This window comes from Schizophyllum commune (genome assembly GCF_000143185.2).
Source record: "Schizophyllum commune H4-8 unplaced genomic scaffold SCHCOscaffold_11, whole genome shotgun sequence".
NCBI classification, from domain to species: domain Eukaryota; kingdom Fungi; phylum Basidiomycota; class Agaricomycetes; order Agaricales; family Schizophyllaceae; genus Schizophyllum; species Schizophyllum commune.
Genome location: NW_026089548.1, coordinates 1,043,900 through 1,064,713, shown reverse-complemented (window position 1 = coordinate 1,064,713; position 20,814 = coordinate 1,043,900). Strand labels below are relative to the sequence as shown.

The following is a 20,814-nucleotide window of genomic DNA, read 5'->3' as shown; positions in this document are numbered from 1 at the left end:
ACTATTCCGTGAGCACATTGACTCTCCATCTGCCCACGGCGCTCAACAACAGCAGGATAACATGCGGAAACGATTTGGCAGCGCGCTCCTGTGGTACTCTGTGCTTCACGCGCAAGTCCAGAAGAAGCTGCAGTCGGTTCTCGAAATTGCTCGTGCGGATGCTCGCGAGGCTCAGCGCATCAAGAGTTCGACGAACGAACCTCGCCAAGGAACATCCTCGGCTGCGTCTGGCGTCTCTCTCGCTGGTGACGCCACTACTGGCGACGCCTTACCGGATCAGGCCCCGCCAGCCCCGGCTGGTGCATCTCCCGCTAGCGAAGACCCCTTGGCACCCAGGCCTTCCGCGCATCTCCAGGCATGTTGCCCAATCTGCTTTGGATCGGCGCGACGCCTCAGTCAGTCAAGTCCGACATCTCCCGATTGTTTGGTGTCCATTGACGCGTGCTTCTCGCAAAAGCACAACAAACAGCGGCGAGATCCTATCTTCCTTCACCCGGACGACTTTATGATCGACGAGGCGACATTGACCAGTACGGCGGAGTGGGTAGAGGCGATACGCGGCGACGGGGCTGCCTCTACGAACGTCAAGCGGCGACGAGGCGCTCAGGGAGGTGGTACCGTCACCTCCTCCATTGACGATCCACCGACACTACCTGCTGAGTCTCTCGAGCAGTGCAAGAGCAGCTTCAAGGCCGCCCAGTCTTCCATCGCCAAGGCTAGTGTACGGCGACATGATGTGACAGCCGCGATGGCACTCCTATGCAGGCACGATGTTCCACTCTTCTGGGCAAACATGACCAGCGCCGGCGAGAAGCAGTATTATGTCGTGGCCTTGATGGACGCCCTGACCCAGCATCTGCCTTGCGAGTGGACGATCGGATTCCTCTACGACATTGCTTGTCAGACGGAAGCCAGCGCAATCAAGTGGGGGCTCTTCAATGGGTACCTTCATCGGATTCAGTTCGCCGTGGCCGTCTTCCACGCGTACGGCCATGATTGGCTTTGCCAGAGCCTATATCATCCCCGCAAGCGCATCGGGTTCGGCCTTACCGACGGCGAGGGATGTGAACGGTTCTGGTCGTCGATTAGCAAACTAATCTCATATCTGCGTGTTGCTGGGGTAGGTCTTCTCAAACTTCCTGCAACTGTTTGCTCATCTTCAATAGTTCCATCTTCGTCTATTCACCCTGAACGCGCAGATGCTATACTTGGCTGAGACTTCTATACAAGATGCCGGCGCTTGGCTGACGCGCAAGCGTACATTGGTTCAGACCAAGCGCAAGGAGGCTAAGCGTCTGCTGGCCGAGTGCGGCCCACTGGCCGATGACCTTGCTTTTGTCCGCCAGCAATGGCGTGAGCAGCTCATCGCTCAGACCAAGCCGACCAAAGGTACGCCACAGTGCAGCATCAAGAGGCCGTTGGTCTTACCCACCCATGACTTCTAGGTTCTTCCCGTACCGCTGCCCGCAAAGAAATCGAGGCAGTGTTATCGCTGGAGCAAGAAGTCAAGAAAGCTGAGAAGGCGCTCGAGGCCGCCAAGAACGGCAGTGCGCAGAAGGGCAAGAAACCAGCACGGCCCCGGTCGAAGGAGGATCGTGAGGCAGACGTCGAAGCCTCGCAAGCGGTCCTGCACGTCGCGCAGAGGAAGTACAATCGCAAAGTCCAACAGTTAGGAGTAGACGTCCAGGGTCGATTGAGTCGCCTGAAGAAGAACAAACTGCTGCATAGCCGCGCCAATTGTGTCGTTCTCTTGCGCCATGCTCGCGACGCGGTCATGTCCCGCCAGCTGGAAATGGAAAGGGTGAACCGCTTTCAAAACAATAAGAATGGAGGTAGGTATCATTCTTTCGTTACGGTGTGCGCATCATGCTTATAGGATCACAGACAGTGTTTTGCGAAGGCATGTGAGGACGGCGGTGGATCGCCGTGCGGGCACCCTCAAGGGCATAGTCAACCGGTACAATAAGGCCTGTCGAGACCTTAACGCGCGCATCGATGACCAAATCGCTCGAAGCGGTCAATGCTCCGTCCGCCCTCTAAAGGAGCTCCCTGCAAAAGGGCTCTGGGATCTCGACATCGACAACGCTTGCTGGGACGAGCTGAGGTACGACTTCGATGCCGATGAAGACGCGCCGGAGTGGATGGTGAATCCTCTGATGCGCCAGGCTATACGGGCGGTCCAGACATTGGATCATTGTGAAGAAGAAGACGCACGCCTCGCTCATGAGGAGCAGAACATTGTTTCTTGGTTTGGGGAGGAGTGGGAAGCCGTGAGGCGCGCCATCCGGTCGTCGTTGATGCTACCAGGTGAATGTCTCCGTTGCTTGACATTCCGCGGGCACACGAATTAAGTCCTCCTCACAGATTCCCCTGCTCTTGTACACCAGCTTGTCTGCCGTCGTAAAGCGCTGCTCGTCTTGGCAGTCCGGTGGCGGAGCCACCTTCCAACTCTGCCGGGTCCTACGCCGAAGGAACTGACGAACGCCATTCGTGAGTGGGAAAGGGCCTCGTGCGACGTTGTCCCACTTGAGGGGGATGTGGAACATCCACTGGAAGATGAAGACGGGCCAGCGGTCGGGGTGGATAGCGACGAAGAGCAGTCGGATCTGTCGTCTTTCGAGATTAGTGACCTGTCGGAGGATGGTCACATTAAGTCTGACGAGTCTGCCGAGATGAGCTCAGATAGCATACGCCTATAGATCGTTTCGATACCTGCGAAGACTACGTACATACGCCTTACGGACGCCCACCCAACGACATTCCTGGGGTCAAAGTGCACATGGCTACCACATGTTCTATGCGCTTGCGGTCGACTCATGGCGAACGCGCGACGAACATGCATGCAATATCGCGCGCATCTCGCGCATCTTTGTCCTGGCCGCCATGTCCCAAGAGCTTGGGCGAATACTAGGGGGTAAGTCTCCCACTCCTGGAGGGTCCTGGACGCAGCGGAGCGCGCCCCCGTCAGCCAACGCCTGGTAGATAGGGTCAACGCGCCGAGCGTAGTACAGGACCCTCCTTTTTCTCTCCCAAACACATGCTTACTTGCCTACATAGCGAGAGTCACGCGGCGCGGGACGGTCTTCAGCAACTTCGTCCCTCTTCCTGAAAATGTCGACTTGGATGCGCTGATGAGCGACGCAGCCGGACGCGACGATGAAGATGACGTGGATGTATTGCAGTCGGACTGCGAGGACGACTACAGTGGCTGGGATGGGGATTCTCCACCTGACGACGGTCGTTCCTCCCCGCTAACCCCCATATCCGACGACGACGACGACGGCGACGGCGGCGAAAACCAGTACGAGATCGACGACGGCGGCGATGATCCAACACTGCCGCTGCCTCGCGCTCCCTTGCCGTGCACCGTGACTGGGAAAAATTCGGCGCAGCGCAAAAGTAAGCGCCAGCGCAAGGAAAAGCGCCGGGCAGAAGGTGCCGCGGATGGCGCCAACAAGCGTCGGCGGGAGGAGAAGGTTCTCGATGCCGACGAATACACGGCGTCCTGGGACCTGGACGATGCGCCGACAACAAGCACAGCATACACGGCGCTTCGAGACGCTGGTCGGTCAGGAATTCCGGCAGTCTCAAAGCTGCAGGGGTATAGCTATCTCCAGTGGGACGGCATGTGAGTGCCTTTCTTGTTACTAGACTCGCCCGCCGCTGACTGGTGTAGACATCAACTTGCTGTTACCATTGGATCACGCCGAATAATTGTTTGCATCCTTGCAGGCTGCCCTCCCGCGCAGGACTGGGACGAACGGCAGCGGGGTCTGGCGATGGCTATGGAACAGTCAGCAGCAACCGCCTTGTCATTCTCTACTGCTGAATGCGACCACCGCCGCGGCAAGTTCGCCCTCAAATCCCATGGCATCTCACACGGAGGCGGTCAGAAGGTGTGTTGCTGTCATCTCACATACTCTCGCCTCCTGCTGATTGTATGTAGTCGCCTCGACCACTTCGACACCGCCCGGAGAATCGGCAAGAGCTGGATCGATTGCTTGGCTTGCCGGCCATGGTGCAAATCGCACATTTCTGCTCATGTACGCGCTTAAGCTGCTTTTTTTCCTGCACATATTGAACTCGTGCAGCTGTCTTCCAGACGTGGGAGCCCCAAGAATTCGAGTACTACGCGGACACAATGGCCAAACTCTTCAAATGGAAGCCCGCTCTCCGCAGCTACAAGAACTTCGCAAAGTCGGTATTCGCCTGTATGACGATGAACTTCAGGCCCCGCACTATCACAATCCCTCATCGCGATTTCGCCAACTTGTGCTTTGGCTTCTGCAGCATCACCGCCCTTGGACAGTTCGACGCCGACCAGGGTGGCCATCTTGTCATCGTACCTCTCCGATTGGTCATCCGCTTCCCCGCAGGCTCGTCCATCCTCATTCCTTCCGCCATTCTCGAGCACTTCAACCTTCCCATCGGCAGCAACGAGCACCGCCAGACCATCACCCAGTATACAGGCGGCGCTATCTTCCGTTTTGTCGAGAACGGGTGCCGGAATAATGACGCGTATCTTGCGTCCTTGAGCAGGGAGGGGTTGGAGGAGGCGGTGAGGGCGAATCGTGCTCGCGCGAAGGAGGGCATGCTCCGGATGTCGACTTTGACGGACCTTCGAGCGCGCTATGCTCAGGAAGCACGTGAATCATCATCGACAAAGTAGTACATATGTCCAGTATTCCTCGACCCCAACGCAGCCATACGCGTATCTTCCGCCACGAGGAAGCCACGTGACACAAATGCGCGTGTTCAAAGCACGAATGCCTCATGCCGCCCACGCCCCCTTCTTGCATCCTACCACCATGGCCACCACAGGGAGCGCCATTCGCCTGCCCTTCCCGCGCTCCTCGCGGCTGCAGGAAACGTTCATCAAACTCGATGAAGAGGGCGTCGACGAATTAGAGAACATCGCTTGTGAGCTATCGTCCAGAAGCACTGTTCGCGGCAACAGCGGTGAGTTTTATCCTCTTTCACAATGAGCGCGAACGCTTATGCGCCACAAGACGTAGACGGCTCGTTCCTATGTCATCTGGAGCTCATCACCATTCGGTTGATGTACCAGCGCGACGGGCCTTTCCCTATGGCCGAGGCGTGGATGAACCTAGGGAACGAGTACATATTCCGCGATCAAATGCAGGAAGTGCATAGCAATGTCGCACGCGTCCGGGAGGTCTGCCATGGGGTATTTGCCCTGCAGTACCCCAACGTTGTCGCTATGCCTGCTTCGTCGGTTTACACGTACGAGATAAACGATATTGTAATCGATCTGGAGATAGTAGGGATCCCGGGGCCAGTGGGTGCGACCTCCCTCTAAGCAGTATCATACTAATCCGCGTACAGTCGAGCCGCCAGCAACGGAGCATCACCGTCAGTGGCGCGAGGTCTTTCTACGGGGTCATCATGGCGCACTACAGCGATTTCCTGGCCAGCTGCAACGTCAACATGGCCCGGAACGCCCTCTTCTACCGACAGATCAATGGGGCGTACCAACGCGTAAGCTGGTGGGACATCCTGCCCATCAGCCATGGCAAAGTGCGCGCGGTCGTTTGTGGCGACATGAAGTTTCTCCCATCGCCTAGACCCGACGATGACTTCGGGGTCACTGACTTCGACATCGGCGACTTCGATCTTGTTCCAACTGACAGGAGAATCCGTCTGAACTTCTATTTCAGGCGCGACATGGGCCACCGCCTCTCAGAACAGGTGAGAACGCCAGTTGATTCCTCGCCAGCCATCTAACCGCGTTGCAGCTGGCGGCGCCATTGGTGGCCTGGATCCGTATTCGAGTAATGGCCGGCGGATGGGTGCTGCTGAATACCATCAGGACCAGACTCTTCAAGGGGGCGAACATCACCTGGAACCCAACCTCTTGCGCTCTCCTGCGCGAGTACCCGGACAACTATCGCATAGACGACGTACCAGCATGCTTCGAGGTGCAGTGGTCGGTCCCCATACCCATTGGGCCATACGAGGAGGAGCTTACGATCTACGCTGTTTGTCCGGCCTGCGTGCAGATTGCGGGTGGTCATACCATGCGCTTCAGCGAGCATTTGCCTCTGGATCCGGATAGCGAGGACGAGTCGGAGTAGTTGGTATTCCATCTTATATCACTTGCATTTCTTGAACCCGTGCTAGTGTATTGCTGTCGTTGTCTGCGTCGCTCAGTCCCTCCTTCGACCTATACGTACAATACCAATATATATACATCGAAAGCAATGTGGCGGAACATGTACTGTGCAACATCACAGGGGCTGAAACCTCCGTTCGCAGGGAAGCGCCTTGAGGCAGACATGAAGCCGCTATCACGTAAGTCAAGCATCACTATCCTGCTTCCCTGATTGACGACGATTGCAGCCTGCTTCTTGTTCTCTCTCTCATCACCCATCCTTCATACTCGTCGGCGTCAACATGGAACTTCGTAGCGCCACCCTTCGGGATGAACAAGAGGCTATCGAGGAGCAGGAGGCCCAGATGATGGCGCAGAGGCAGAAGCTCAGGTCAAGGAGCAAGCCTGCGCCGCCGCCGGGCCCGGGCGACAAGACAGCCAATGACTCCGCTGGCAAGAACATTGCCCCTCGCGGAGCAGGCAAGACTGGCCCGAAAGCCCGCGGTGACAAGGCGCGAACGCGCTCGACGGCGAAGAACAAGAACTGGGGCCCAGCATCCTCCCGACGCCAGCTCCAGAAGCCGTCCCCATCACCCCCACCGCAGTCTTCCCCGCCTCCTCCTCCGGCACATGTCGGTGGTCGCCGCCGTCGCCTTCCGGAATCGGGCGACGAGGCAGACACTCATAAGGAGCAAGGGGCGGAGGAGCCCGAGGCGCGTCACATCCAGCGCAGCAGGGAAGACAGCCACCAGGTGCGTAGCCATTGATAGTGGGTCATCTTGGCCTCCTCTGACGGCTTCACTCAGACCTCAACCACGCGCAAGGACGGTGATAACCCTGGGGGTCCTGCATATGCTAGCCGAACCTCCAGGGCTTCACAAGTACAAGGGCGCATGGTCTTCGACTGCGTCGAGATTCCGGTCATCAATCGAACTCGCCATCTATCTACGCAGCTGGGACTTGCTCATGTTGGAGTGCGTCCACCGCATGTCCCGACAAACGCTCCCGCGGCCCCAGAGGCGTCTGGAGAGAAGCGAAAACGCGCGCCGTCGGTAGAGCAATCCCCCACGTCCGCTAGCCCGCCTGTGTCGCCTAAGCGAACCCGCAAGAAAGCCAAGACCGGACGCAAGGACGCAGATACGAAGCGCAAGGGCGCAGATACGAAGCGCAAGGGCAAGGGCGGTCAGGCAATCCAGAAGGTCGATGGCAAAGGGCGGGCGATTGCCATCGGTGGAATGGCTCAAGGCAGGCAACCCGGCGATGTCGCAGCTCAAGCGCGAACCGAGTATGGCGATGCCTGGCTAGCGTTCATGACGAATGAGCGCCCCGATCCCCCCACCGCGAGCCCAGAGGCCGCTTCTGCCATGGTGCGGGATAAGAAGCAGCCTAAAGCAACCAAGCTTCCGAGTGCATCCCGCCCTCAAACCCCAAACAGCCATGCTCCTGCGAGCGCCTTCGACTTTAGCCCTTCAACGCCGGAGCCATCACCATGCCCTCCCCCCCGCCGAGGCGGCCATGCGAAATCTAACACCGGGTCCGGTGAGGGCGCCTCAACCAGCCAGCCGCATGCCCATGTGTCAGCTTCTCGCACTCGTAGTTCAACGCCGACGGGAACGCGTATGGGCACGATCGTCAACCCCGTCGCCATGCAGAATGCGCCAACTCCTGCGAACACTTTCGCAACGCCCACACGTGCGACAGCGGCGCGCCCCAAGCGCAAGGGCACGACGGCCAAGCCTGCGTCCCGGCAGAACTTACCCGACGTCACCTCACTGTTCGACGACTGCGCAGAGGAGACGCCGCGAGCTGGTCCGTCCGCGAAGCCCACAAAATCCGATCGGGCAGACGATTCAGCAGTGGACGAAGGCGACACACCAAGAGTTGCATCGTCCAACGCGAAGGATAACAAGAAGACCGGGGCAGTACCTGACGATATACGCCAAACCGCGGAGAAGCTGGGGATGGAGTACTTGCAGCGGATACTGGATCTCGCACGAGAAGCCGGCAAGGATCCCGAGGAGTTCTTCAAGCTGGTCGGCTGGATGCATAGCGATCATTATGCGCCGCGCGATGAGAATATGGCGAACATGTTTGTGAAGGCTTACTCCGCCACATATGAAGGCGGTAAGTACTACAGCATATTAAACATTCAGAGCACATCTAACGAGCCGCCAGATGATCGGACGGATCTTCGGGCGAAGGGGACCGCGGCGTATCACGCTGAGATCCAAAAGCTCACGGACAAGCTTGGACGACCTCCCACCCAGTTCGAAAAGGCCGAGCATTTGCAAGCAGAGCTGCGCCAGGCCGCCGATATCGCGGCAAAGAAGCGCACGTCTGGCACAAAGGGCAAGCGCGTACGCACCATGAAGAGCATCGCAGGGAAGCTTACGCAGCAGGCTACGTCGCACCTCTTCCACGACGGCATGACGGCCTTTGGTTGGGTGGTTGACACTCATGCGCTTCAGGAACATGCTGCTGGCGCGGTGATGTTCGGTGCAGGAGAAGCATTTGAGGCCCTCGTGCGCGAATACGATGGCAATTTCCATGAGATGCTGGACAAGATGACACGGGTCTTGAGGTTCGTTCGTTGTGTGTTGTGCGCGGTCCTAGCATCTGACGTATCTACAAGGAGCTGTCAGTTCCAAGTCCGTTCGAAGTGGATAGACAGCGGGTCGGCCGCGATGTTGATGGACGAGAGTGAAGACGCAGTCGCCTTCAAGCGTCGTGATTGGAGCCCAGGTACTCAGGAGAACAACTGTGACGGCTACTGGCGCATCGTTAAGGAGTGCCTTCGCGAGGACCTTGGTAAGTTAGGCAAATTAATAGTACACGGCAAGGGCTAACATGGACTATCAGCGCGGGAGTCTGTCTTGATCGGCGCCTCTGTCAACAAGAACGGCCATCCGGGCGACCTACCGAAGCAGCTTCCGTATCGTAAGCTCGCCGACATACTCTACAGATGGGAGCTCGAGCTTCGTGGATGGCCTGAGGTATTCAAGCGCTACGCCCCTGTCATGCTGTCGAACGCGCCGAAGGAGGATACACCGCCTCAGAAGCCGCTGGGCAAGGACTGGACGAGCACCGCAAGAGATATGTGGTTGTCGCGCAAGACAGCAGAGACCCGTATACTCAACGACGGCTTGACTGGCGATGACGCTCGCCAGGTCCTGCGCGAGTGCAACGCCCCCGCCATCCTTCCAATTCCCCAGGAAGTTCTTGAGGGAAAGGCGCTTGCGGACCTGGGCGCAACCCCAATGGTGATCTCGAGGGAAACGCTCGGCGCCCTCTTCACATGGGAACAGCGCTCGGTCTGCTACCAACGGGACGTGCAGGACGGGACTGATACCCGTGTGCAGTGGCAAGCTTGGAGGCAGAAGGGCAAAGGTCGGGCTGGCGAATCTCGATTGCAGAAGCTGTCTAGACGCAATGGCAAGCCTGCAAGCCTGCCTAAGCCTCGGCGTCGCCAGGCACCCAAGTCAAAGGCCACAGTCGACGTAGATAACGATGTCGAGATGGGTGCTGATATTGCTGGCGCCGATGTCGACATGGACGAGGACGAGGACGAGGAGGAGAAGGATAAAGAAGAGGATGAGGACGAGAAGGATAAAGAAGAGGACGAGGAGGAGAAGGATGAAGAAGAGGACGAGGACGAGAAGGATGAAGAAGAGGATGACGACGACGAGGGGATGTTCTGGATAGCTGATGATGTCAAGAGTAGAGACTCTAGCGAGGAAAGTGACGACTAGTTATGCTATAGCTACTAACCATTACGATCTTGGATGAACAAGTACAACATTGCCAGTAGAAAACGATTATCATGACCTATTCATTCTCACATTCATTGATATTAGTGGCATAGTTACCTGACCTTTCTGTTACAGTCTATCCTAGCATATCCTGAAATCTAAAACAAGGGGACAGAATATGCTGTGTGACAGAAAGTAGAATTATCTGAGACAGATTATGCTGTACAGCAGAATATTCTGTGGCAGGCCGAGGGAGATTAATCTATGACAGACAAACAGAACAGATTAATCTATGACAGACAAACAGAACAGATTAATCTATGACAGACAAACAGAACAGAATAATCTATGACAGACAAACAGAACAGAATAATCTGGGACAGACAAACAGAACAGAATAATCTGTCCCAGATTAATCTATGAGAATGAAGCACTGCCAGAATAATCTAAGGTACAGAGTATTCTATGCCCCAGATTATTCGGTACGCTAGAGTATTCTATACCCCAGAGTATTCTAGCGTACAGAATAATCTACCATAGTATTCCGTACGCTAGAGTATTCTATGCTCCAGAATAATCTGTACGCTAGAATATTCCGTATGCTAGAATATTCTGGAGCATAGAATACTCTAGCGTACGGAATATTCTGACTGATAAAGACGGACAGAAAAAGTGGATTTAGACTACAGATAGTGACTCAAACATTACATCTAAGTAGACTTTGTTTATGTGCCCCAGGAGCAATGGGGCGAAGGCGTACGTGCTCTTCGATGCAGGAGGGACCCTGGACTCTATCACACCCGAGTACGCGCGAGCCACGGGTACGAAAGTCCACGAGCTTGAAGACCCAGTTGACCTCCAACTGGGCACGGTGGGATCGCGATCGCGCATATCCTTTGGCACATTTGTGGACATTGTAATGCCTGCGGGTCCCGTGTCCTCGTACGTGGACATTGCGAATATCGACCGTTACGACGCGATATTGGGCATACCGTTCATGAAATCGAACGGTATTGTGCTGGATATCGCCGCCCGACGCGTCCTGTGTCGGGGCAAGGACATCGCTGTCCTGGCCGAGGGGGAGGAACGGGAGGTCATCGTCCATCGAGCGGCGATGCGCGCGAAGCGGGAGTGACTGGATGAAGGGAAGGAACGCCTGGCAGCAGTACGGGTGACGGGACTGCGGAGGAAAGGCGCACCTGAGGTTGAGGAAGTGGAAGACGATGAAGGGAAGCAGACGAACGGAGCCCGCGAATTGTGGGATGCGGGCGTGGTATTCATGACGAACGAGGAGTACGAGGCGTTCGTTAAGGCGAAAGAAAACCCAGAAAAACCCAGATTCTCACCACGGAGGAAAGAGACGGTTGAACCGGACGCGAAGCAGTGTCCGGAAGAACCAACGGACGACGAGAAAGGGCAGAGAGCACCATCTTCGACGGGTGCGACGCAGGGCACGAAGTCTGCACCGGGTGAGCAGATACGGGTTGAGGAAGACATACTGTGGAAAGAGAGACCTGGAGCTCGCAAAAAGCGCAAGCCCCGGTCGAGATGGGACCACCTTCGTAGCAAGGCGTGGTCGTACGCGCGAACAGAGCATTTGCGCAAGCTAGACGAGGCGGCTTATCATATCTTCGCACACCCTGTTGAGGAGAGACTGGCGCGAACCACTGAAGGATCGGCACCCATCGCCGAGGAAGAGACACGCAGGTACTTCGCATGAGAAGGGGTGCGAGTGGATGAGATAAAGGACCCATGCGAGGACCTGAGGAACGTGCCGAGGGAGCGGTTAGCCGCCGCGTCGCACCCAACGACGTATGGTTTTCCCTTCGGCACTGGATCTAACCAGCGATGCACTTTGAACTACGCATGGCTCTAACCAGAGGCTGGTTGGCCCTCCCTCTCAAGGTCAGCCTGAAAACTGCCTTTCCATTGTTAAGCGAGTTTAGCTGGGTTTCGAGCGTATTTCTGAGGTCTAAGCCACGCTTTCTGTCCATTTCGAAGGAAAACCACTATTTACATGCATTATATACGTAGGGGTCGCCACGCGACGCATAAAAACCCGATAAAATCCAGGCGGCGGGCTCTGCCGTTGCCTGGCGCATCAGCGCGGCCTCAGCCGCCTCCCCAGCGGCGCCGTCGCGCCGCCTGCACCCCAATAATCCCTTCCGGCACGCTCCGCTGGGTCTCCACGACGCCACCAGAGCTTCGTAGCACTGCTACAAGTCGTCCTCAAGCACGTCGGAGGCTTCTCCGCGGGTGCGGCGGCGGGCTTGCAGGTCGCGCGCCCTGCTAGGATACCTCAGCAGGCGGGCCGGCATGCGTCGCCGGCGTCGGCGGCCTTGCGCTCATGCCGTCGCCGGCGTCGCGCGGTCCTGGGAGCGCGTCGAAGATGGTCGGATATCGTCCAGTGCGTTCCTCCGCGGGTGCAGCGGCGGGCCCGCGGGTCGCGCGCCTTGCTAGGGCGCCTCAGCAGGCGAGCCGGCATGCGTCGCCAGCGTCGGCGGCCTTGCGCTCATGCCGTCGCCGATGTCGCGTGGTCCCGGGAGCGCGTTGAGGATGATCAGAAGTCGTCCAATGTGTTCCTCCGCGGGCGCGGCGGGCCATTTGAGCATCGGAAGTCGTGAGTGGTGCGTCGTCGGCGGCTCTGCGCGCTCGCGTCTTGCTGGCTTTGCGTGACCTGGTGACTGCTTTCGAGGGCCGTCGTCGCTCGTCCGGCACGGGCTGGCGCTTCCTCAAGAATGCTGGAGTTGGTCATGCACGCATGGTGGGTGCTGGCGACGCGCCTCTAGCCTCAGTGTTCCGGCGGACGCGCATTCCTTGTGTCGCGGGGCCTTGAAATCGCCTTGAGAATGCGTTGGGAGGCGTATAGCGCGCTGTGCAGTGGTGAACTGCCCCGCCATGGATGCGAGCCTCGCGGCACCTTCCCTCGCCTCGCGTTCATTGGCACCCTCACGCGTCAGCGCCAACGCGTCTATCCCGATGCACGTATGCTTGGCGTATCGCGGCGAACAGCCGCAACCTATCCGCCCTCGCCCGGGAGCGGCGCGCGTGCCTATACGATGGTGGTGGTGCGCGTCATCGAGTGCGCGCCGTGCCTTGAAGGCAAGCTCGCAAGGCCGCGCCCTCGTCTCGCGCAGGATTGCACGTCGTCGATGCTATCCTCCAAGGCGGCCTCGCTCCCGAGAACCAGCGCACCCCCACACTGCGCACTTGCAGCTGCCGCCCTCTCCCGTCCCGTCCCGCGCCCATCCATCCCATCGCCCTCTTGTCCTACGCAGGCGCCGGTGCTCCGGACGATGCAGCCTCGCTCGAGTTGTCGCCCGTCGTTTCGTCAAACCCGAGAAGCGCTTGGGATTCGGCCAGCCAGATCTCGGCATCGTCGTTGAGCTGCTGCCAGTGCTCGAAGATGCGTCGCTTGGTTTTGCCGACGGGGCGATTCCAGACGGTACGGAAATGATCGCGTAGTTGCAGCCAGAGGTCGTGGTGTCGCAGTGCGTAGGCCCGCGTTCCAGACAGGTAAGCCGGTCCACGTCCCAAATCCACCTCTGCCCTTTTGCGCCATATCTCCGCCTCTGACTCGAGGCTTCGGAGGCATCGCCGCATGTCCTCTTGAAGCAACTCAGCCTCCTCGACCCAGCGATTCTTGCGAGCATAAGCGCGCGCCCATAGATGCCAAATGGCTGTAGAACAATCAGCCATGCACGGATGTAACATACTTTGTAAGAGACTCACTCTTCTCGACCTCCGCCTTGTCCACCGATGTGTCCGAGTGGATGCCGTTCGCCGTCCAGAGCCAGGACATCGTATGCTTGCTGGTGGAGACGTGGACGTGGCGGTTACGTTGCCTCCCAGCCTCAGCCAGTCGACGCGCGGCGCCGTCGTCCTCCTCGGTGAGCTCTCCTTCTAGCTGAAGGTCCTTGGCGAGAAGCTTTGGGAAGTCCGGGTCCTCATCCACCCCACGAAGGGCGAGGATGGCCGCGCGAGCGGTGCGGTAGGTCTCGGCGTCGGAGTCGATGCGCTCTTGGAGGGTGATGATCATTGTCCTCGCTCGCGTGTTCTGCTTCTGCCCCGTGAAGTTCTTGTTGCGAAACTCGATGTAGTACTGTTTGGCGTGAAGCTTCTTGCGCAGGAGCTGAAGGGCGTCCCGTGCTTGCGCCCTGCGCAGTTGCAACTCCTTCTCGGGGAGGCCCTCGGCGCATACCATCCGTCGCTTGTCGCCAGGTATCCGCGACGGCATCGTGATAGGGAGGTGCTCGGGCTCAACAACCTTCTCGCCCGAGACGTCGGAAGGCAGCGAAGGCGCGCCGGGCATGTACGTCTTGAGGAGATCGTTGAATGGTGTGATCTTCTCAAGCAATGAGCGACGGCGGTTATTGATCAACCCTTCGAGGCTCATGGGAAGGACGGCACGCCCGGCCAGATCGGCGACAATGCGACGCCTAAGTCACTCATTAGCGCCGACAAGCGGAAAGGTGACGGCGAACTCACTGCGCAGCTTCAAGCCTCATCCCCGCGACCAGGAAGGCGGTCTGGGACGTTCCTTCGACACCCGCGCGACCAGCTTTGGCCTCGTCGAGCTCCTCTCGGTCCAATCGCCGTCGCACCTCGGCCTCCGAAAGGCCCTCTACACAAGCAAGTCATGAGCATAGTTATCGACAATATTGCTAGGAAACGACGCTTACCAATGATAGGGGCGGTATACGGACACTCAGAGGAGCGATCCTTCTTCCACGCGCTGATGTTGCTCTTCCACTGATGAAGCACGGCCGGCTCGATGGACTTCGAGATCAGGTTGAAGGAGCTAACTTGTACCTTGACTTCGTCGATGGCCACGATATAGCGCCGCGCCAATAAGTAGACTGAGAGATGAACGAAGGTCAGCATCAGGATGATATAAGCCCAGCCACTGCACGTACCTAGCGTGATGAGCTTGTTGAAGTTCACGCTGTCGACCTTGTCCTCGAGCCAGTCGTGTCGTGCTCCCTCCCCCATGTACTTCGTCGCCCACGACAGAGGGTTGAGCAGAGACCAGACGCGCTCAATAGCCTCGCCGTCTGTGCGTCCCACGCCGTCATGGTACTTAAGTGAGTGCCGCGTGCGACAGGCCTCTTCGTGTATGCCGCCGTGCCATACGGGAAGCCCGAAGGTGACGTCCAAGCTTTCCTGATCTTGCTGCAGCTTCTTCGGCATCTTCAGCATGCGGGCGAAGAAGTTTATCATGAATTGACAACCAATGTCATAAGACACGGTCAGCGCGGTGAAGCTCATGATGGCGACAACAGACAACAGGACGTAGTCCATGTTGCAGAACCTGCATAACGAGCGTAAGTCGACGTACACACGCTTCAGGCGTGTTCCACTCACCGCTCCCCCTTCTGCAAATCTGCGAGCCCGTGCGGTTGCACGAGCTCGTGGCGAGCGCAAATCGCTCCGGCAACGCCAGAGACGCGCAAACCGGACGTCGCCTTCGTATCCTTCTCCGACAATGCCTTGAACGCGATGCACGTGCTAATCTAGAAGTGACAAGTAAGCCATAGGGATCGAGTATGGAAGGAAGGATACCTACGTCGAGCTCACTCACGTAGCCCTTGATGTGTTTCTTATACTCTTCCTGCTTGACAAAGTACCCGTAGCCATCTCCGAGCTCCGGGTCGTGGCGCTCGTTCTGCCGTACGAGGTTCTTCAAGCGAAAGTTGGCATCAAAGGCCAACGTCGGACGATAGAGGTATCTGCAACGCATAAGTCAGCCCATCCTACCCCATCTATAACATTCAGACGTACGCTTCGTTCTCCCCTACGCTCCTCCAGCCCTCCGGCAAGTTGACGCCTTCACGTGGGCATGCCCAGCATCGTAGGGCGAGTTCACCCTGCCGAGTACCTCGGAGACCAGATCGGTCATTGCCGCGACCGAGACGCTTCCCCCGCAAGAGGAATGAGTACTGGCGGAAAGCGCGATGGAAGCCCGCTCGCCGATCCTGCTAGACGGTCAGACCAGCAAGAGGATTAAGTAAAATCGGTGAACATACCGGGACTTTGCTGAGCTTCAGCGCGTCCGTCCGCTCCTCGATGGCTTTGAGCCAGTTGTTGACATTAACGTTGGCGTGCACGACTGCCAGACGGAATACATCCAGCGCGCGGAACGTCACACAGGTCTCCGGGTCCGTTACCGTTACCGGATACCAGCGATTTCGCAATAGCTGCCGGACGGGACTCAACGAGCTCAATCCGCGACATGAGCAGTATCGCACGCGGACGGTATGTATAACCTCGTCCACGACCACCATGTTACGGACGACGGGGTCTGGGTGTACGCACGGAAGGCCGCCGTGCCCGATCTGATAGACGAGTCCCATGTTGGCGAGGCTGATCTTGCGCCAATACTGGCCAGTCCACACCTGACGATACGTGAGCATCGAGCGCAAGAGCAGCGCGTGAAAGGCTTACCTGAACAACGTGCAAAGGCATCGTTTGGTGCCGCTTCAGACAGCAGTCGCGGCACTGCAGGAAATCGCCACACTCCCAACAGCAGTAGATGTCTGACACTCCAAGTGGCCGCGGCGGATCGAGAGAAGGTAGGGGAGGGTCGTCGTGCTCAGCAGCAGGTGATTCGGGAGGCGCCGTCGGATTGGCAGTGCTGGAAGTGGACGAGCTGGGAGGTGGTGGCTCGTAGCAAGCGCCGCAACTGGAACAGCACGGATTGTTGTGTGCGTATCGAAGCCCTTCTCCCCACATGAGCTCCTCCAAAAAGTCCTGCTCCCATACGTCCCGCCAGGTTGTCATGGGGTCCTCCTATACCGTGAGTCAGTCAACATCGTGGGGGTATCAGTAAGGAACGCACACCATAGCTTCGCTTGCGAGCCGGCTCGTCACATATTTGGACCTGCGGTGCGTCCCCTCGTTCATTGCAAGGGGGGAAGTCGAACTCGTCGTCATCATCTGCCTCCATAGGATTCCACGCGCGATGGGAGGCGCTGAGCTCGCACACTTTGCGCCTCTTCGGAGCGGGAGGGACGAAGTCGAACGCGCGGCAGTTCAGTCTTGCGCCGTCAGCAGACACGGAATAGGCCAGATCCGGCGCGTTGTCGTACTGCGCGGACGCGTCGAAGTCATGCCAGATTTCGACGTCGGGGCGTGCGCGTCGGGGAGGCATGTTTAAGGTCGAGGATGTATGGCGAGCGTGATTGTCAACGAACAGACGCGATGGACAGCCGTGACTCGCGTGCTTGGACCCTTGCCATTTTTGGACATAATTGTATTTTTCGAACAGTACGCCGCGCGTCTGGCTTCTCCAAGGGACCGTATGAGGCAATGAAGCGCTGCATTGTATTCACAAGATCATTGACTACATGTACATACACTGACAAGAAGGTACACACGAACGAGCAAAGCAGTATGCCGAAGATAACTACATGGTCATATCTGAGTCAAGAGCAGAGTCCTGCGAAGACGACGGCCACGGGGACCCCATGGTAGGTGAACTTCCCCACGACTTCGAGGGGCCAGCACGCTCCGTAAGGCTGTGACTCTCGGTCTCCTCGGGGAACAACTCGGCGAAGGTATACGTCCTGAAGTAGATGATTAGTACCTATAACTAGCAGCACAAAAGTGCATTGCTCACCTGCCGCGCATAGGCAACACGGTAGTCCCAGTCGTACTGAAGATCAGGTCGAGCGGCGTCGGGTCGCGGGCGAGATTCCAGAGGAAATCGCCGCCCCTGACGGTCACTTTCGTGGCCTGGTACGCAGTCTTCTTCGGCTGCTTGCGTGGCACAAAGTCGGCCTTCACGCGCGTTGGGGACACGTAGGGAGGCAGACCTTGGCTAGCAAGGAACGCTCTGCGGAGCACGCGTCAGATTCGACATCTGAAAGCAAGAGTGGGGATTGACTTACCGATAAGCTGCCCCCGTTAGCTTGTGAGCGTCCGCCGGAATACGCCTTAGCGGGCTGAAGACAAAAAGGGTGTCCCTGTCCCTCTGCAGGCGCGTGTTGTAGTCGCCGCTATGACTCTCCTTCAGCATCAAACCTCACTAGGTCACGAAGGGCTCAACTTACCGATACGACGTGTCCATAAAGCAGATACCCGCAACAATGGCCTGTCTCATACTGAGCGGCACACTCGGCGTCGGAACGACCGTCATGGACGGGACAGAGGCGGTCGCAGGCGCCGCGACGCCGACCGAGACGACGGGAGCGGCAACGGCAGGGTCGACAACAGCAGAAGCGACAGAGACGGAGACCACGGGAGTGGGAATGGGCGCGGGAGCAGGCGCGGATGCGGTGACGCCCGTGCCGTTGCCAACGGGGACGGGAGCGAGAGCGGCGCTCGTCGAGCTCGTAGCAGTAGTGCCGAGCTCTGCCTCCTGGACGGCCGGCTCGTCAAACCACTGATAGTTCCCCGCTATGACTTCGTCAATGTCGACGCCGGGGAAAAATTTTGCAAACAGAGCAGGAGACCGCTTCGCGAAGGCGATGACTTTGGGTATGTCGTCAACGCCGCCGGGGAGACTGACGAAGACCTGACCATTGCCAAAGTCAATGACCTCGAACGGGTGCGCGTCGGGGAGAGACATCGCGACAGGGTATCCTGGGTAGGGCATCGCAGTGGGAAGGTCGAGGAAGAAAGCAACGCTGGGGACTTAGACGGCCCATCGTGACAGTCTGAGCCAAGCTGCGAAGAGTTCGAATGGCACGTGAAGCCCATCCGCCGAACTTCCCACGGTTGAACTCAGGAGCGCGCCTGACTTCGAGCGCTCTCTGCGTGTGCCGTCGCCCAATTCAAGGTGCCGGAGTGTATGGAACATATACTTCAAGAGACTCTCTTGGCCTCCCTGAGTTTGTAGGCGGCCACGATCAAATGGCGCACCAATATTTCATCCAATATCTGCATACGCGACACCTCAATAACTTGACGAGTGATAAACATGAGGCATTCACAGTTCGTGAAGCACTTGGAATAGTATCAATGTACACGAAACAGTTATTTAATCGACGCGCCGCATATCTTCAGGGTATAGGGACAGCCATTGATGGCGCGCTCTCGGACACTTATCCCCTCTCCAAGGTCTGCCCTTTGAAGAACGCGCAAATTCCTTGAAGTCGCCGAGAGTACGAAAGCGTACCTATCCACTGGTACCATTTCCGAAACGCCCGATTCGTGAAAAAATATTCAACATAAGGCGGGATGCGGATTTCGGAATGTCGCCGACAGCATACATGAGTCTCCAGAATTCGTCAAAAAATGCTCAAAAAGTACTCCAAGTCTGATTGTAAGCGATTATCCACTTCTTTATGCCTGCAGAGGAGACTGACAACTACAGAAGGCGAAATGTGCAGATTTCGGCCTCTTGGGCAACGAGTTTCAGCCGATTCTGGCGCTTGCATGCAACGATACTTCGACGTCTCGCGACACTCGCGAGGTCCTACCCCGGCGTGATACGGCCTCTCACATGCTGTAAGCATACATACCCTACTTGTACACGGTAATGACATTCGTCCTACGTTCGGTGTAGGTGCGTTATGCCACGGTAGAGCGGCATCATCACATCTGGCCGACCGCTCGTTGTGCATTCTCCCACCACTACACTTTCTTCTGGGATCATCAGGCTCGGATCTCACACCCATTACGCACGCTCGTGCTTGTTCGTTGCGTACACAATTGATTGTCCCAAAATTCGATACAGTGCGCGCGCTATTCTACTGCCATTGCCACATACCGAGCCTTACTGCAACACTAACTTGAACACTTTGCCTGCCCTGAGCTCGCTCTTGAGCGCCTCGACCGCCTCATCCTTCGTGTTGAAGCTACAGTGACGAGCACCCTTGTAGCCGCTCGTGAGATACGAGCATTCGTGGCTAACCGCGTATATCAGTTCAGAGGTAGGTAGTGATAGGAAATGGAACTTACTAGGTCAAGTAGACACCGGGTTGCAGTCCAGTGTATACGACGTAGAAGCTCGAAGATCCGACAGCCATGGCCTTGCTGGTCGAGTCCTCAAGGAACGCCAGGCATAGGGGTAGGTCTTCGAGTATCAGTTGCTGCCTCTCGACCACTCGGCGGATGTCGGCCGCGCGCTGCGCTCCAGTACTGACGAGTCCGCGCGACACCGCGGCGTTGTACGCGCGCTGGGCGGCCTCGAGGCTGGAGAAGGCCTTGTACGAGTTGTGCGGAAGAGCCTTGACCTGATTCTGCGCGTCTCGCCTGACAGCACGTCAGACGAGTGGATCTAGCGAGGTCGCACGCAAAGACGTACCACGCCGCGTATACCCCGGGGACGCGTCCGACATAGACTGCGTATCCAGTCCCGCCCGGACTGCTAGCAGTCGCGCTCGGCTGAGCAACATTGGGAGGGGTGGGCGGGTCTGCGTCGTATGGTGGCGGGGGCTCAGCCAGCGAGATTTGGGAAAACAAGGTTGCGATGTTGTCGGTGCTCATTGGGGTGAGAAGCAGATGTCCAGGGGATGGTTTCAGCGACGAGACACCTTCTATATGCCCACGGAGCTACAGCGCTCTCGGCGGAGACGTTCCCGACAGCCTAAGCCGCTGCTTGCTCGGCGCGAGAAGCTGCACGGTGGACGCATCGTTCGATATCGAGCTTTGGTGGAGGCGTAAAGGTGGTTCGACGTGCAGTCGGGATAGACGGCGCAGCGCATATGCGCAGAGAAAGCGGTAGTTCGCGAGGGATTCGCAGCGGAGGAGAAGCTGAGGCAAGGAGCCAGAACTTCCCCGATCGCAATTCTTGATCGGAAACTCCCTTGTTTGTCCATGCTTTGCCGGGTTCGGACCCAGGGATCTCGACAGGAAAGAGCACGCAGGACAACATATGGTATTTCACAGCGATACAGCAGCAGCACAGTAACTACAACACAGACTTAGACGAAGATCCCTGCGTACAGACACCAAGAAAAAGAGTGGCAACACCTCAAGGTCTTCGTCAGCGAGGGGTGCGTCGCGCAG

At 57.6% G+C, this 20,814-nt stretch overlaps 5 protein-coding genes across 5 annotated transcripts; 2 read left to right on the top strand and 3 right to left on the bottom strand.

Moving 5' to 3' along the window:
* Positions 1–61: 61 nt before the first annotated feature.
* On the top strand, positions 62–9,861 carry SCHCODRAFT_02515344 (uncharacterized protein; the record flags this gene model as incomplete). The annotated part of the gene is made up of 20 exons (XM_003028336.1): positions 62–1,120; positions 1,167–1,389; positions 1,446–1,832; positions 1,885–2,104; positions 2,425–2,490; positions 2,721–2,914; positions 3,058–3,628; positions 3,750–3,896; positions 3,947–4,043; positions 4,103–4,197; positions 4,291–4,646; positions 4,822–4,959; positions 5,010–5,299; positions 5,347–5,709; positions 5,757–6,091; positions 6,429–6,864; positions 6,919–8,236; positions 8,288–8,693; positions 8,745–8,920; positions 8,972–9,861. 20 exons carry the CDS (start codon positions 62–64, stop codon positions 9,859–9,861), a joined length of 7,767 nt encoding a protein of 2,588 aa, XP_003028382.1.
* Positions 9,862–10,588: 727 nt separating this feature from the next.
* Positions 10,589–11,581, top strand: SCHCODRAFT_0112741 (uncharacterized protein; the record flags this gene model as incomplete). Its single annotated transcript, XM_050341073.1, has 2 exons — positions 10,589–10,945; positions 11,003–11,581. The coding sequence occupies 2 exons, from the start codon at positions 10,589–10,591 to the stop codon at positions 11,579–11,581; spliced, it is 936 nt and encodes a 311-aa protein (XP_050198214.1).
* Positions 11,582–13,131: 1,550 nt separating this feature from the next.
* Positions 13,132–17,011, bottom strand: SCHCODRAFT_02514099 (uncharacterized protein; the record flags this gene model as incomplete). Its single annotated transcript, XM_050343309.1, has 11 exons — positions 13,132–13,541; positions 13,594–14,300; positions 14,350–14,485; positions 14,544–14,720; positions 14,778–15,172; positions 15,226–15,374; positions 15,428–15,590; positions 15,643–15,836; positions 15,888–16,256; positions 16,306–16,650; positions 16,700–17,011. 11 exons carry the CDS (start codon positions 17,009–17,011, stop codon positions 13,132–13,134), a joined length of 3,357 nt encoding a protein of 1,118 aa, XP_050198213.1.
* Positions 17,012–17,266: 255 nt separating this feature from the next.
* SCHCODRAFT_01104063 (uncharacterized protein) lies at positions 17,267–18,457 on the bottom strand (the record flags this gene model as incomplete). Its single annotated transcript, XM_003028045.1, has 4 exons — positions 17,267–17,426; positions 17,480–17,695; positions 17,751–17,858; positions 17,913–18,457. The coding sequence occupies 4 exons, from the start codon at positions 18,455–18,457 to the stop codon at positions 17,267–17,269; spliced, it is 1,029 nt and encodes a 342-aa protein (XP_003028091.1).
* Positions 18,458–19,579: 1,122 nt separating this feature from the next.
* SCHCODRAFT_02705122 (uncharacterized protein) lies at positions 19,580–20,292 on the bottom strand (the record flags this gene model as incomplete). The annotated part of the gene is made up of 3 exons (XM_003028044.2): positions 19,580–19,712; positions 19,765–20,058; positions 20,111–20,292. The coding sequence occupies 3 exons, from the start codon at positions 20,290–20,292 to the stop codon at positions 19,580–19,582; spliced, it is 609 nt and encodes a 202-aa protein (XP_003028090.1).
* Between the last annotated feature and the right edge of the window lie 522 nt (positions 20,293–20,814).